This window comes from Rhinolophus sinicus, chromosome 2 (genome assembly GCF_057876585.1).
Source record: "Rhinolophus sinicus isolate RSI-liver-muscle chromosome 2, RSI-T2T, whole genome shotgun sequence".
Lineage (NCBI taxonomy): Eukaryota > Metazoa > Chordata > Mammalia > Chiroptera > Rhinolophidae > Rhinolophus > Rhinolophus sinicus.
In genome coordinates this window covers 143,441,566-143,455,687 of record NC_142502.1, presented here as the reverse complement: position 1 = coordinate 143,455,687, position 14,122 = coordinate 143,441,566, and the positions used below count along the sequence as shown (strand labels likewise).

Below are 14,122 nucleotides of genomic sequence, written 5' to 3'. Positions count from 1 at the left end.
TGTGCAGATCTTGAAGAGATTTATGAACATTGATTAAACATCAGAACACCATTTTGAAGGAGGTGGTATTAACATTATTTTACTGAGCCCAGAGAGGGGTGGTTTCCTATTCTAAAGCACACAGCAAACAATAAAGAAATAAATAACCCCAATCTATAGTGACTTCATATTTGGACTATTTTTCCTCCGCTTTGGCAATGTTTTACTTCCATAACTTATTATAACTAAAATGGTAAAAGCAAAAACAAAAGACAACCTGCTTTTTGTTTCTCAGTGTATCTTATAATTGCCACAAAGGAATGCATTTCTGATTTTCAGAGTCAGAAAATACTTAAATCATTTCTCTTGAATCCCTGAGATATTAGCTGGGGAATTTCTGTTTATAATTAGTTTGCCTCCCCCCTTTCAGCTGTAAACATTTGGCATCAGCAGAAATCAAATATGAAATTCACAAATCACCTGGGCTGGGATGAATATCAAAAATAGAGTCAAGTCTTCTTGATTTCCAGATGAGGTATCTCAGGCTCAAGGGAGTGGGAAGGACGGAAAGGGTCTCTGTCCAAATAATGAAGAGGCCTCACTACTGTTGAAATGTCTCTAGTTGCAGAGAATGCCTCCTCATGGCTCTCGAAGCCCAGGCTGCATCCTTAGTTTGTTGGGCAATTGAGCATCTTGAGTTTAATGGGTGTAAATGATTCTGTGACTAGGCATTGAAGTGAAACTGAGGCAGAAAAATCCAAGTTTTCAGCTCGGTACAATTTAGTGTGTAAGATACACCAAACTCTAAAATTCTGGTTTGATTAACAACACTCAATAGACTTGGATGCTACCAAGAGGAAATAATGTGTATAAAAGCACATATCCCAGTGCCTGGCATAGAGGATACCCTCAATAAACGCGTCCTCGTGTCCTCTAACCAGCCCCCCACATCCTTCTATCCCCTCCTGGAGCCTGAGATCTAAAACTGCTTGATCCACATATCTATATGTGCCTTAAATACTGAAGACAGATTCCATATTTGCAGAAGCTTCAAGTACTCTATTAGATGTACTCTTTAAAAGCTTATAAATTATTCTCTAAGCTTTCTTTAAAAACAAATAAACATTAAAATGAATATGTGTGCATTAAAGTTCATAATCAATAAAGCGTCATCAGGAGTGGAGTTAGAGAAAGTAAATACCCACAAATGAGTCAGACTAACAGCTGTCACATGAGCCTGTGTTTGGAAGTAAAGCCTGAGGCTTCCTAGAGATGTAGCCCACCACCACCACCACCACCACCACCACCACCACCAATTCATAAGCACACACCCCACCAGGGAAGTTCCTGCCTTGGGGAGATGAGCAAGACTCACTCTCTTTACACAGAAGGTGAATTCTTGTTTCTATTTGCTCAGCAAGCCCAGAGCAATCAAAAGATAGGAATTGAAATCACATTTGTTGTTGTTATTATTGCTTTTGTTTTAAGTCTACCTGTACAATTCAGATGACAAATTAATCACTCAGAAATAGGTTTTGATGGCCCAGTGACCTTTCCTTTATTACACTATGTTTAAAATACCTTTCCATCAGTTACAATTTTTGAAATTCTGGAAAATAATAAAACTACAGTGACAATGACAGTGATGATGATAAGTGGGTAATGTGGCTACATCTGCTTAACTGCATTTTAAAAATAGAAACCATGACAACACTGATCATTTTTGGAGGATGAAAAATGTCTAATATTTAAATCTTGGTCCCTCCCTCCTCATAACGTGACAGATTGTTCAACCTACAGTCAAAAGATTTCACTATACTCCAGGAGAAAATATTTTGGGAGTGAAACTATGTCTTTAACATTTCCGGGTAAAAGAATTCATATCTGATAAAAAGCAATACTTTTAGATATGTCATACTCAAAAAGGGTATACCATGTAATTAGAAGTGAATTTAGACAGAAAGACAGTAGATGAGATGTAAAAGCAGATAATTAGTGCACTATTATAATTAGCAAATAGTTCTCAATCCCATGGTAACTGCTCTGGAAAGGACTTCTGCCGGTTAACTAATATTTCTTGAAAGCAGTTTTCTTCTTTCTCTTTAAATGGAAAATTTGAATTGCTGTCTCCTTGAAAATCATGCTATAATATGTCATAAATTGATTTATGACATATTACAGTTTTTAAACGCAAAAAATCAACTACAAGAACAAAACAAATATATTTGTAGAATGAAAGAGTTATAATCAATTTATATAACTGTTCTATATATAATTTTGGGTGTGAACTTTCAAAAATAAATACCATCATTTGCAGAACAAAAAATAACTTTGAAATACAGAGAAGCAACCATTTCCCACTGAACACTGTTAATCAATTCAGAATGTTCAGACACCGGAAATAGTGAAATTTTCTGGGGATGTAGTCCAGGAGATTAAATATTTCTAATCTTATAGTAGCTGATAGGAGAGAAAGAAAAAAAGGAACTGAAAAATTCAAGTAAAAAGAAATGTTTTCTCTTTTTTTTTTCTCATACCCTCTTTCCCAAATGTTTAGCATAATAAAATAACCCAGTACAGAGAGATTTTTTTCCGGATTGATATTATGACTCAGTACACAGCCTTTGATCCTAAATAGTTGTGTGACTTTACACTTCATCTGTGAAATGGAGATGATAATAAAACATTCTCACAGGGATTAGGGAGTAAAATAAGGTTATTAGGCCTGGGAGTGGGGCATGCTGGGCAAACTGAAATGTTTTATTAAATTAGAGACATAATTAAATTCTCAATTTTGTCCCTGAATATCAAAGCCTTTTTTAGGACTAATAATTAACTTCACCTGAATAACACTTCTAAACAGAACAATGTAAAACCAAAAAGTGGGCAAAGTGTTACCAATTACAGGCCACAAGACCCAAAAGTTCGTCAGTAACTTTCAGCCAACTTGAGATTGGCTGGGACAAGCAATGACATATGGTGACATTTGTGAGAAGGGCAACCTGACAGTAGAACACAGAGAAAAGACTGATTTATGAAATTTGCAACAGACTTGCCTTTTAATCACTATTTTAAAAATGTCAGTAACAATGAGAAAAGCAGGTAAACTCTGAAACTGTTTGTGGGTCTCATGTCTTCTTAAAAGTTTTCAAGAGAACAGGTAGGACAGTGATGATGGCCTTGGTGTCTGGGTTTACTGGAGTGTAAAAAGTGTATAAATGGCCATGAGCAGCTTCCCTCAGCATACCTATGACAACGATTCAGATTTTTCAGAAAGGATTCCTTAAGAGTGGAATCTGTTGTTGTGTAATTGAATGGTCCCCTAAGCCCAGGGATGGGAAAAAAACTGATTATGGCTCACATTTGTTCTGGCACATATATGGTTTAATAGAATCTCTAAGACCACATACTTTTCTCTGGAATCATTCTCATGTAGCAGGTACAGTAGAGAAGGTACAGTGGGAACTAGCTCATCTTAAAAAGATCTGAGTATGTAGCTTTTTAACTATGCCCATTTGAAATCATGGAGGTGGAAAGATTTTGATAAACAAACCAAAAGAAAGGGATAGGCAAAAAAAAAAAAAAAAAAAAAAAAAAATGCTGATTAATACTAGCAATAGGAATAGACATTTTTTAGAAAGTGTTTTTAATCAGCTCCCCAGTATGGGGTTAACCAACTGTGTCAGCAGAACTAAATTACAGACTCATAGGAAAAGAAAAAGCAATAAAAAGCAGAGAATTTTGAAATAAATTCAAAGTATTCCCTCCTGGGGTACAAAGCTAAACGCATGGAGGAAGGCTCGTTGGTTGAGCATTTCAAACAAATAAGTCCTAAGCATTTTAACGGGTAAGAGTATCTGAAAATATGTAATATTTTTCTGTCTGAATTAGCTTAGGATAAAAATGGGTGCTGGCCAACTACCACAGAAATGCAAAAATACAAAACTAAAGATAGTTAAATGCTCAGAGAGAGAAAAAAAAAGGTAACTTCCAGGTACAGAATCACAAGGCAGGGAACTAATTGGCTGTGGGCATTCAGTTCTTACCAGGTCAAGGCCATGGTTGGTCATGTGTACTCAATGGTTGGTCCTGTGTACTCAACGGTTGCTGGTAGTGCAGTATAGCTGGGGACTTAAACATGGCTGAGTTTGATCTTCAAAGCAGTGGTTTCCAGAGCATTTGGAGCTCAACCACACTCCCCATCGTGCTGGGATACCGATTTAGAATCACCGTCAAGTGACAGTTATTAAAAAAGAGCCGTAACTATCCATTTTCAACTTTGCGGTTTTTAAGTTCTTAAGCATTCCGGTTGTGCTAAGCAATGCTTTTTTTGGTTTTGATTTTCCTTGGTTTTTAAGATGGTCAGGTGTTTATGTTGTTTCAATAAATTATTATTTTAACTTAATTCTATGTTTAGGGGAAAACAAAGCAGAAAAAAAGCTTCCAGTGAATGGTGTTTGGTTTGCTGAGATATGTAACCACTATTAGACATAAAGAAATAAAATCTGTGTATAAATTACCTCTTGCCCTACAAATTCAGTGTGCAGTGCTACAAAGAAAGGGCAAATGTGAAATCAGGGAGCTAGAAAAAGTGCCTTCAAAAGTTACCTGGCCAGTGGAGTAAGTATTAAGTGTTTTAACCTCTAAACCACACTGAAGAATATCCAGACAAAATCTAATGGTAACAAAAATAATCCTATGCTTTTGACATCTCTCTGTTTACTTTAGTTCTTTCAGGTGTAAATTTCAACAAAGACCTAAGTTGTCATTTTCAAACTTAGAGAGTAATATCTGGAGATTATAGTGCCTGGAAGTATTAAGGAATTTCTTCTGACACTTGATTTCCCTGTCAGAAGAACCTCAAAAAGAGGGCAGTTGAGAGTGAATAATTTGAAAAAGAAAAAAAAAAGTCCAAAGTAGAAGCATTCGTGTTTTCGTTCCCTGGAATATAAAACACAAGAGTTTCAGATTTCAATGTTTTGAAAGTTTTTATGAGAAATTATTGTCATTTTTATAGTATTGAATCTAGTATATTTTTCAAAAATTGCTTATTATCATAAATTTGGGCCTTAAAAATGTCTAAAATTATAGTGATTATATTTCAAAATGCTGCCTTGTAAGATGGAAGCTCCATATAGTTCACCAATATCAAGTTTGCATTTACGGGTTTACAAGATAACAGTCAGTCCCACTTTAAATATTAAAGCTGAATTGTAAGACATTAGTGTTGATTTCTTCCTAAAGTTAGTGTTGATTTTTTCCTAATGATTAGTGTTCACTTCGTTCTCTGCTAATTACCTCTTAAAGTAGAACCTGTTTAGAACATAGCATATTGAACAGATAAAGTCGTCCTTAACCGTTGCTTCCCAAAGTGGGGTAAAGAGGAGTTAGGAGCATATATCCAAGTATATTTCTTTAAATGTATTAGTACATTTATTGTACTCTGCATTAGTAAAAAGTGCAAAGTTTCATTGTGATGAAGTTTCATTTTAAAATACATTTATGTGTTTTCTTAGGAGATACTATTTTTTAAGGAAAAAGTAAATTCAGAGGGCATTAAAACGGGGCAAAAACCCTCAGGTTGTATGTAAATGGCTGAAGTTCAGGCAGAGAAATATTGCTTTAGCATAACCTTCTCCAATCCAACTCCAAAGCATCAGCCTCTTTAAAACTTACTGTGAAATATGTATCATTTTGATGTTCTTACACTAAAACTTTTTGTTCATTATGAAGCTACACATTTTCTATCTAATGTTATAATACGGAATCACTAAATACAAAAATCAAAAGTATACTTACGGAACAAAATAATACAATCAACTCATTTTGCAGGTGCTTAACTTCTTCAAACGCAATCAGCCCATTAGTGACGTAGTTAAAATTTGAACCCAAGTGTCCCAACTCTCAGCTCTGCCACTCTCCCTCACTGGCACTACCCAGAATCTTGGCTAGGAATATTTGTACCTGTAAATAGCTTTTTCTAATAAAATTTCCAAAATCATTGTTCATTTTCAGCCTACAGTGACTAAATAGCTGCAAATAGGTTACAGGGCAATATATCACAAAGGTCAGGGTCCCTCAAAAGACTTTTAACTGAAAGATATGTGAATAAAGTATGTAAGAAAATGCAATGGGCTTATCACAAAGGCTAGACTAAGACGTAACACATTACTCAGGTTTAAACCTCAAAAAGTGTGAGGCTATTTTTTGTTGATAGTCAATAAGTTAAAAAAAATCAGTAAACTTCACTGGGTTTCCACAAAATAAAACAAGTCTAGAAGTAGGTTTTCTGTACCAAACACTCAAATCAAGACAAAATTCAAAGTAACAAAAAATTTAGAATAAAAAGCTAAAACTAATCAGGGAATGGGGAGAAGATGGCAATAAATAACTGATTTGTTTTAGAAGGAAAATTTGAAACTAAAAATTAATAATTCGGAACTAAAAGTAGCTACTCAAAATTTTATTTTGCCCATAAAAGATACAGGATGTCTTTGTAAAGAGTTTGGTAGCCTGTGTCTTGGTTGCAGTGGTGTTCAGGGCAGCAGGGATAAAACTGAAACCTAAACATCCCAAGGAGGTATTATATCTGTTTAGACTCCAAGAAACTCTTTCTCATATCCTCATATCCTTAAAAGGCAAGCTGCTGAGGAGGGACAGAATTAGAGGGGATGTTTTTAATCCTGGGGTAAATAAGGACTTGAAAGTCCTTACTCTGCCCTGGGGGTGACCTGGGCCAGTTTTGTGCTTAGGATCATTCAGTCACAGGAAGTCATGCAAAAGGCCAGAGTTGTTTGCTTGTTTGTTTGTTTGTTTGTTTGTTTGTGGGAGTTGGTTGGAGAAAAGCAAAGCCTATCACCTCAGCACCATCACTACCAAATAGGATCTCTCCTTGCTCCTTCCTTCCTGCTCTGTGGAAGGGTCTTCCACGGGTCAGTAAGCTCCCTGCCTGCTGCTCTCCTAAAGGGGCTCAATGATGGAATCAGTGTTAGAGCAGGGGAGGAGGAAGGAGCCACCACCCACCCCCTACACTCACACACAACCATCAGCTTCACACACTGCTGCTTCTGACAGGAGACATGAAATAGGAAAGTCTTCTGTAGTTGGGTTGGGTTTGGGGGGAGGTTTTGTTGTTGTTTTAAGAACTGGGGGAATATATAAAAGAGAACTTTGAGACATGCAAAAAGAGAGAGAAGAAATTGGATAGGTCACTTAACTTATCTGGGTCTCAGCTTGCTCGTCTGTGAAATGGGCAAATGGAATTAACCGCCTTGACTTCGCCCTATCATTTTCTGGTTCTCTGTGGAGAAGGAGCTGTGAAAAAAAAAAAAACGGGCCCAAGGAAAAGCAATCACCTCCCCCTACTTGTGCTGGTGACTCGCACTTCCTAGAGCAGGACAGTCATTTCTGGAAAGGCCTAAGAGACATTTTGAAAGAGTGGTAGTGTTTGCTTCTAGCGTGCGCGCAGCACACACACACACACACACACACACACACACGCACACACGCACACACGCACACACACACACATTTTCTTTTCCTTTACTTTTCCCCAAGGGAATTGTTTGCGATTGAACAAGTAGAAGCACAAATAGCTCTGCCGAACTATTTAGGAAAGTCAATATGCAATTATGCAAAAGTCTATAATAACGCTCCCTCGGAAGCAGAAGCGCGTTTCCCCTTCCCTGGGAGGCCAGGTGCGCGGAGGTTACGTTAAGGTGTCCTGGTGGCGGACAGCACTGGATCGGATTCCGTCTCTGTCTGTGTCCCTGATTCTGTCTCCGTTCTGCAGCCCTCTGTCTTCTTCTCCCTCTCTCCGTTTCCGTCACTATCACTGCGTCTCTTTCCTTCCCCCGCCCCAGCTTGTTCCCCCATCACCCCCACTGCTCCCGCCCTCGCCCCCGCAGCTCCCTTCGCAGGGCTCTGGGGTAGCCGCCTCCGCCCTGGAGTGAGCGCCCCGCGGGGCGCACTGAGCCGGTGCTTCTGCGGCAAAAGGCCAGCCCTGCCGTGCGGCCCCTTCCACCAGCAGCGGCTGGAATACCCTCCAGAGAAGGAGCCGCTTTGGTCCCCTCACGATGCTCCCGCGGTCTCTAATCCCATTAGCGCACCTGAAATAATAACCTCAGCCACAAACGCACGCTTGTTCCAACCCTTCCGAGGGGCAGCCGCGACCGCAGGGGGCACTCGGAGACCGGGGTCCCCAAAGCTTTCAGTGTCCCACACAGATTCTCGGAACACACTCGGCTTCGGAAGTGGAAGCGGGAAATGGGCGGCATCCCAGGGAATAGACGCCCCCAGGGAAGAGCCGTCTGGGAACAGAGGAGAGAAATTTTCAGAATTAGGCTGAGTCGGGCGGCGAAAGCCGGGGTCCCCAAGTCCAGCAAAGGAGAAAGGCGCCCTCGGGTGCTCGGCCCCAAGAAGCAGAAGACGGAGGCGGGTATCCCCGAGCCGCTGCGCCCCGCTGCGCCGGTCCTGGCGCTCCGGCTCCCGGGCTGCCACCCTGCCCACTTCAGGCCTGGCTGGCTCCCTCCGGCAGATATTGAGGCGAACTTCAAAGAGAAGATGGGGTGGCCGTCAAAAATGGCAGAGAGGGGGACACTGGCAGGAGAGGGGACCTTTTCATCCTGTGCTCTTTCCAGATGGTTCGGAGTCCCCCGGGCACACGTTCCGCCAAACCTCTCTCCCTACCCTACCCCCAGTACCCCAGGGTCAAGCAAGGTGTAAGTAGAGCCCGCGTGACCCCCACCCCTAGGAAGCGTTTCCCGCCGGGTCCCCCATCCGACCCAGGGAGTTGGTGTCGGGGCCTGCAGGCAGGCCCGGGCCTCTGGGTGGCTCGGCTCTTGGGACCAGACTGCGCTGCAGTGCGCCTCGGGGACCTGGAACCCCGACAAGCACAGGCGACAGGACAGCCCCGCTAAGGGCTCTGCGGTGAAAGGATCCCACTCTGTAAAGAGTCCCCGCGAAGTGGCCGCCGATTTGCAGGTAAATGAACTTATCCTGGCTGAGCTCGGAAGAAGGGGCGCCACCCAGGGCTGTGGGCTCCGCTCCCACCCGATTTGTTTGCGGCTCATAGTCGACTTCTCCCTTTAGTTGGAAGTTTTCATTGGGCCCTTTCTCGCATAAATTGCCTGGAAACATTCATGATTTTTACCAGGCATACCATACTCTGACGTTAATTTTTTGAAAAAGACAAGGAAAGATGATATTTATTTTTCATTTTTAAATAAGGGCACGGAAAAGTACATTTTCCAATATTCACAAATGAATAACTGCTCAGCAGGCATCCTTCTTCTTCTTCTTTTTTTTTCTCTGTGTTTTTCTGGCTACTAGAGTTCTTTCTGAGCTGCAGGAAGCCTTCCATGTTTTTCTTATTCATTAGATAACTCAATGAAATGTTAAAATATTTATTTTTGAATAATCAGTATGATTTTTTGCCTGAAGGTTTTCACAAAATATGCCCCCCTATCCAGTGGAACATGAATGCTAATCCTGACCAGTGTGGCCCATCCTGTTCTTGAAAGGGAAATGTTTGCATTTGGTAACTAGAGCAGTTTGCCAGACTTCTTCCAGGACTCAGTACTTCCACTATTAGTTTAAAATGTATCAAACGTGTGAGTATTTGTGATTGGTTCCTGCTAGAATTTTTCACGTTTTCCAGCTATTGTTAGGAGGGTCCTTGTTTTTGTTGTTGTTGTTGTTGTTTTACTTTGGACCAAGGCACCCAAACAGCATCTCATGAAATAACCTTTCACAGTTCAGTTGGTTATGCTGAAACTAAATAGACCTTGTCCACCACCTCCAGCTCTGTAGCACCACTGAAAGCGTCCTGTTCTTTCACACTGCAGCATAAGCATTCTTACTGCTTTAAGTAGTCAACGTCTGTCCAAGTTCTGATACATCCATATTTAATACAATATTTTACAGTCATTCTGACAGTGCCACATCAAAATGTAGAGTTGAAGTAGCTCATTGAAACATATTTATGCATCAATAAAATGCCATAACACTGTCTCCTTTTCACTATTAGGTTTTTATTAAAAGGCACCCTAATAACTAGTCATGTGGTACTAGGCTTTATCAAAATGCAATAAGGAATTTTAACTTCAGAAAAGCAGGTGAACAGTTTTAAGAGCCTTGTAGCCAAGTCTCTTCCACCCAAATCAGCTCGACCTCTCTGTATTTTATTGGCACTGGGCTTTGTTTATGTGTTTCTTAAATCACGGAATCACTTCTATATGGTGATTGTGGTTATTCAGAACCGATGTCAGTATCAAATGGAGGTCAAAGTTAGCTCCATGCATTTTTTTGTATAAAGCTTCCATAATACTAGAGCTCCATAAATATTTTTAAAATCATAACCAAAATGTATACAATGTTTTTTAAATGTTTAAGTGAACTTCAAACAGCCTCTGCTACATAAAGGCATCTGACTGTGAATTTCACCCACACTTTCTCCCACATGTGGTCTCCAAGTAAAAACAGTGAAGTTTCACGTTTTTCAATCCCAGATTGCCAAAAGGAACTGCACTAAAATCTTTCTAATTACCAATTTCATTTCCCCCTTCATAGAAGTGTGTTTCTTGATTATTGAACAGTATCATGTTCCAAATTTCAAACATTAATTTGTACATCCTGGATTATCTAGGCAGTAGATACACGTGACTGGACTGTGGAGCCATTTCTCACTCAGAACCAAGCCAACCGCCAACATTTTTTTTTTCAGAGATGCTGACCTTGTTCCACCACCCTTTCTTTCTTTCTCTTTCCAAGCTGACTTTGCACACACACACACACAGCTGTGTTAAATGTAGGTTTTAGCCTTGTGCCTTGTATCAAATGGTTGAGGTGTGCCTATACTTAATAATGTCCCAAACTTGAAGACTTAAAATCACAACACCTGTCCTGTGAGTCTAAGTTGGGGCTTGTGGTCCTCTCTTATTACTTACCAGCATCAAATCACACTCCCCTTCCCAACCCACCCCATCCCCCAAAATACTGGACAAGAGGAAAGTTTAAATCATAGAGGCTGTAGTTTTTCCATTGTCCAGTAGACGGCACAAAAGATCAAGCCTTCAAGTGCTGAACAATCCACCAAGGCTGTTTTGTTTGGAGTGTGTTTGACTATGTTGTTTATTTTAAACAGCCAGCCAGCCAGTGTTGTATCTGTGAAGCAGAGAAGTATCTCAAACTTAAGATAACTCGCCAAGGTTTTGAAATGTAGTGATATGAAAAAGATTTTACATTTGTACAACAAAATGCTGCTTCAGATAATGTACTATTATAGAAAGGAGTTCATAGGGAAGGGTGATTATTCAAAAGTTACCTTTAAAGAAATTAAATTGATAGAAATTATGAGGTATTTCATTTTTATTTGTTTTCTAATGGATTTTAAAAAATCTCTACAAAATAAATCTTTACAAATTCCAAATTGGAATTTTGCATTATGCATCTACACTTTTTATTAAACTTAACACAGAACTCAGTCCAGAAAATTGAGCATTGTATTTCAAATGGGCCTACTGTACGTGCATATATAATACGTAGTAGAGAAGGGGAAGAAATTTTCTAAAAGTCTAGTGAGAAGCTTTTGGAGGATATTAGAGGATGAAGCCATGAGAAATAACTTAGTTGAAACTTTGCCTCTTCTAAAACAATGTGTGACTTTGGCTAATATTTATATTTTACCAAAAGGCTTCTATTTCCATTTTCATTCTGCAGACGCTCTTTATGTAGAAGTGGGGGGAAGGGTAAAGTGTGGGCTAATAACTCATTTCCCAGTTAATTTTATTAAGAATTTATAGCACTGTTTAGAAAGTTTTAAGACAACCATAAATTTTATTAGGAATATTTTATTAAGCCCTCCATTTAATTAATAAAAGACCTCTATAACTTCAGAAAATGTCAGAGCTAGTAATTATGTTAACCAGTGTAATTTTTCCCCCTCTAGAGACCAAAGCATTTTAATGATTTGAACTAGAAAGATAGTAAGGAAAACACTGCCCCCTCCCATTTTATTCTTAACTTTTACATTATCCAGTCAGAATATAGTGACTTGGGTATTTCCCCTTCAACAGTTGAAGAGCCTAAGCTGACCTCTCCGTGACTTCTGAACTGGACCCAGACATTCTTTGTTTTCTGAGGCAAAATGCAGTAAACAAATCTCCCAGTTCTTAGAGCACGGATTGCTTTGGGGCACTTGATTAACGTCTTCCTTAATCCCCTCGGTTAACCCCCTTTCATATCACCTAACCAGGTTTCTCCCTTTTATAGACCTCTAAATAGTTTATTTCACTTTTCTCACAGCCATTCATTAGCTTTGACTTCTTGGTACCTTTCTCATATCACAACCAGGCTCTTATCTCCAGCATTCCTCTATTATCTCTAGTAGATTTTAAATCTATTTTCTTTAAACTGTCTTTCCCTCCTCTTATTTTTGTTTTTTTGAAATGTAAATGCTAATGCGGGGGTGAGATGCAGAGGATGAATGTTCTTGAAGTATAAACCCCAAGCCTCCACACCACAGGACAACCGAAAGAGCGATCACAACATTTTCACAGGCATCTTAAAGTTAGGTGGCAGATGATAAACCCTTATCATTCTGTGAACACAGCTGCCAAACTCCACTGATTAACAGGCTTTTGTTTATTCTGGGCTGACAAATACACACACATTTTACCTTAAGAGTTGCCTCTTTAATTTCTGAGGGGTTTGGAGCTGACTCATCAGTGTGAACTTTTGGGACAAAAGCCTAACTCAGGATATAGGTCTTTCCAAAGGCACAATTCCTTATAGGATAACAGAAAATAAGAAGGGAGTTCTTAGACAGGACTGTACCAACAGCCTAAAGGGGCACCACTTACTTTAAATGCCTCCTTGCAGGAGGGTCTAAACAATAGAGACCTAGGCTCCAGGCTGCCTCTTTAAGGTCCCTGTTTTCTGTATTTGAGGCGATGCTCTGGTATATGAAGGGTAGCTGAGTATGGAAGGCCCATGTGCAAGAACCAGGGGCAAGTACCAGAACCCTTCAGCAGGCCAAGTTTTCCCAAGATAAAAATACTATTGCCTTAAAAAGCACGTATCTGAAATAATATCTGAAATAAGCTAAAGAGAGGTGCTGTCACAGAACAGGTATGAAATATCGGTGCTAGTTTACTAAGATAGCTAGAACTATCTTTTTACGTTTTCCTTTTAATAGGTGATTAATTACTACCCTGCTAAATGAGGTGTGTGTTTTTTTTTTATGGCTACTAGATTGCAACTCTAGACATTCTCTGTGCAATTTCTCTCAGCAAGCCCCAACTATAATAACTGTTTGCTAATTGTAAAATCCTTATCCAGAATGAGGTTTGGGCAAACAATTTGTACTACTGTAATTACATTGTAAAAGTGTTTTAGTCCCTTGATTGTTCAGAATTAATCGCATAAAGGCCTAGGAGTAGCATTAGGTTCAGTTATAAATGGAAAAGGGGAGAGAAACAAGACACTTTTCGAAACTACTAGAAGTTTACTTTAAGCCCACAAACTCAAGCTATCTCTTTCTTTAAGGAAAATCTATATGTAGGTAATTTAAAGTACTTTTATAAGGTAATCTGATACATCATGGTTGAAGAGCACAATAATCTTTCTAATGCTTTACAATTTTTGGTTGTTTGAAAAGGAGTGACTTACCTGAACATTCTTTTTTCATCTCTGCTAGAAAACAAAAGAAAAAAATTTACCGGAAAGCAACAATACAAAATAAATTATAACATTTAAAAAAAAACCAAACTGGCCTTTTCCAAATTTGAAATTGTGGCCGCAGAGTTGAGGTAACTCCAAGCCGGCTGTTAAAAGTGTATGGTCATCGAAATGTATTTCGCAGGAAATTTCTGTTAAATTATACTTACACAATTTTCCTCGAAGCTCATTTAATATCATAAACGTAGATGTACCCATGTCGAGGTTTGCCTTGATCCCCCCCCACCCTCCGTTTCCCCCTACCGCCAGCCGCGCGGATGCCTGGCTGGCCTGCTGGAGAGACTTACTCAGGCCCCTGCGAGCAGCCCTCCGAAGGCGCTCAGGTGTCGGCCGCAGCCCGCTGGGGTTCGGGAAAGGGCTTGCGGGCTGCCGGCCCAGTTTGGCCCTCTCCGTAATCGGAAAAGGA

General features: G+C 39.8%; 2 protein-coding genes across 2 annotated transcripts in view; one reads left to right on the top strand and one right to left on the bottom strand.

Annotated features, from left to right (window-relative positions):
* Window positions 1-1,334: 1,334 nt before the first annotated feature.
* On the bottom strand, window positions 1,335-8,757 carry LOC148758928 (uncharacterized). Its single transcript, XM_088796355.1, has 3 exons — window positions 8,746-8,757; window positions 8,088-8,663; window positions 1,335-7,293 (listed from the first exon to the last, which is right to left on the bottom strand). The coding sequence occupies exons 1-3, from the start codon at window positions 8,755-8,757 to the stop codon at window positions 7,192-7,194; spliced, it is 690 nt and encodes a 229-aa protein (XP_088652481.1). The 3' UTR covers window positions 1,335-7,191.
* Window positions 8,654-14,122, top strand: part of MEIS1 (Meis homeobox 1) — a 141,885-nt gene continuing 136,416 nt past the window's right edge. The window contains exon 1 of the mRNA XM_074332073.2: window positions 8,654-8,961. The gene's annotated coding sequence lies outside the window, so the exon portion shown is untranslated. The remainder of the gene's footprint in view (window positions 8,962-14,122) is intronic.

What these genes read in the sequence shown, in the direction of transcription:
- LOC148758928 (XM_088796355.1), bottom strand. An exon ending in GGCTGAGGTTATTATTTCAG is followed by an intron (nt 7,294 to 8,087) that starts GTGCGCTAATGG and finishes TTTTTTTCACAG; the next exon opens with CTCCTTCTCCACAGAGAACC.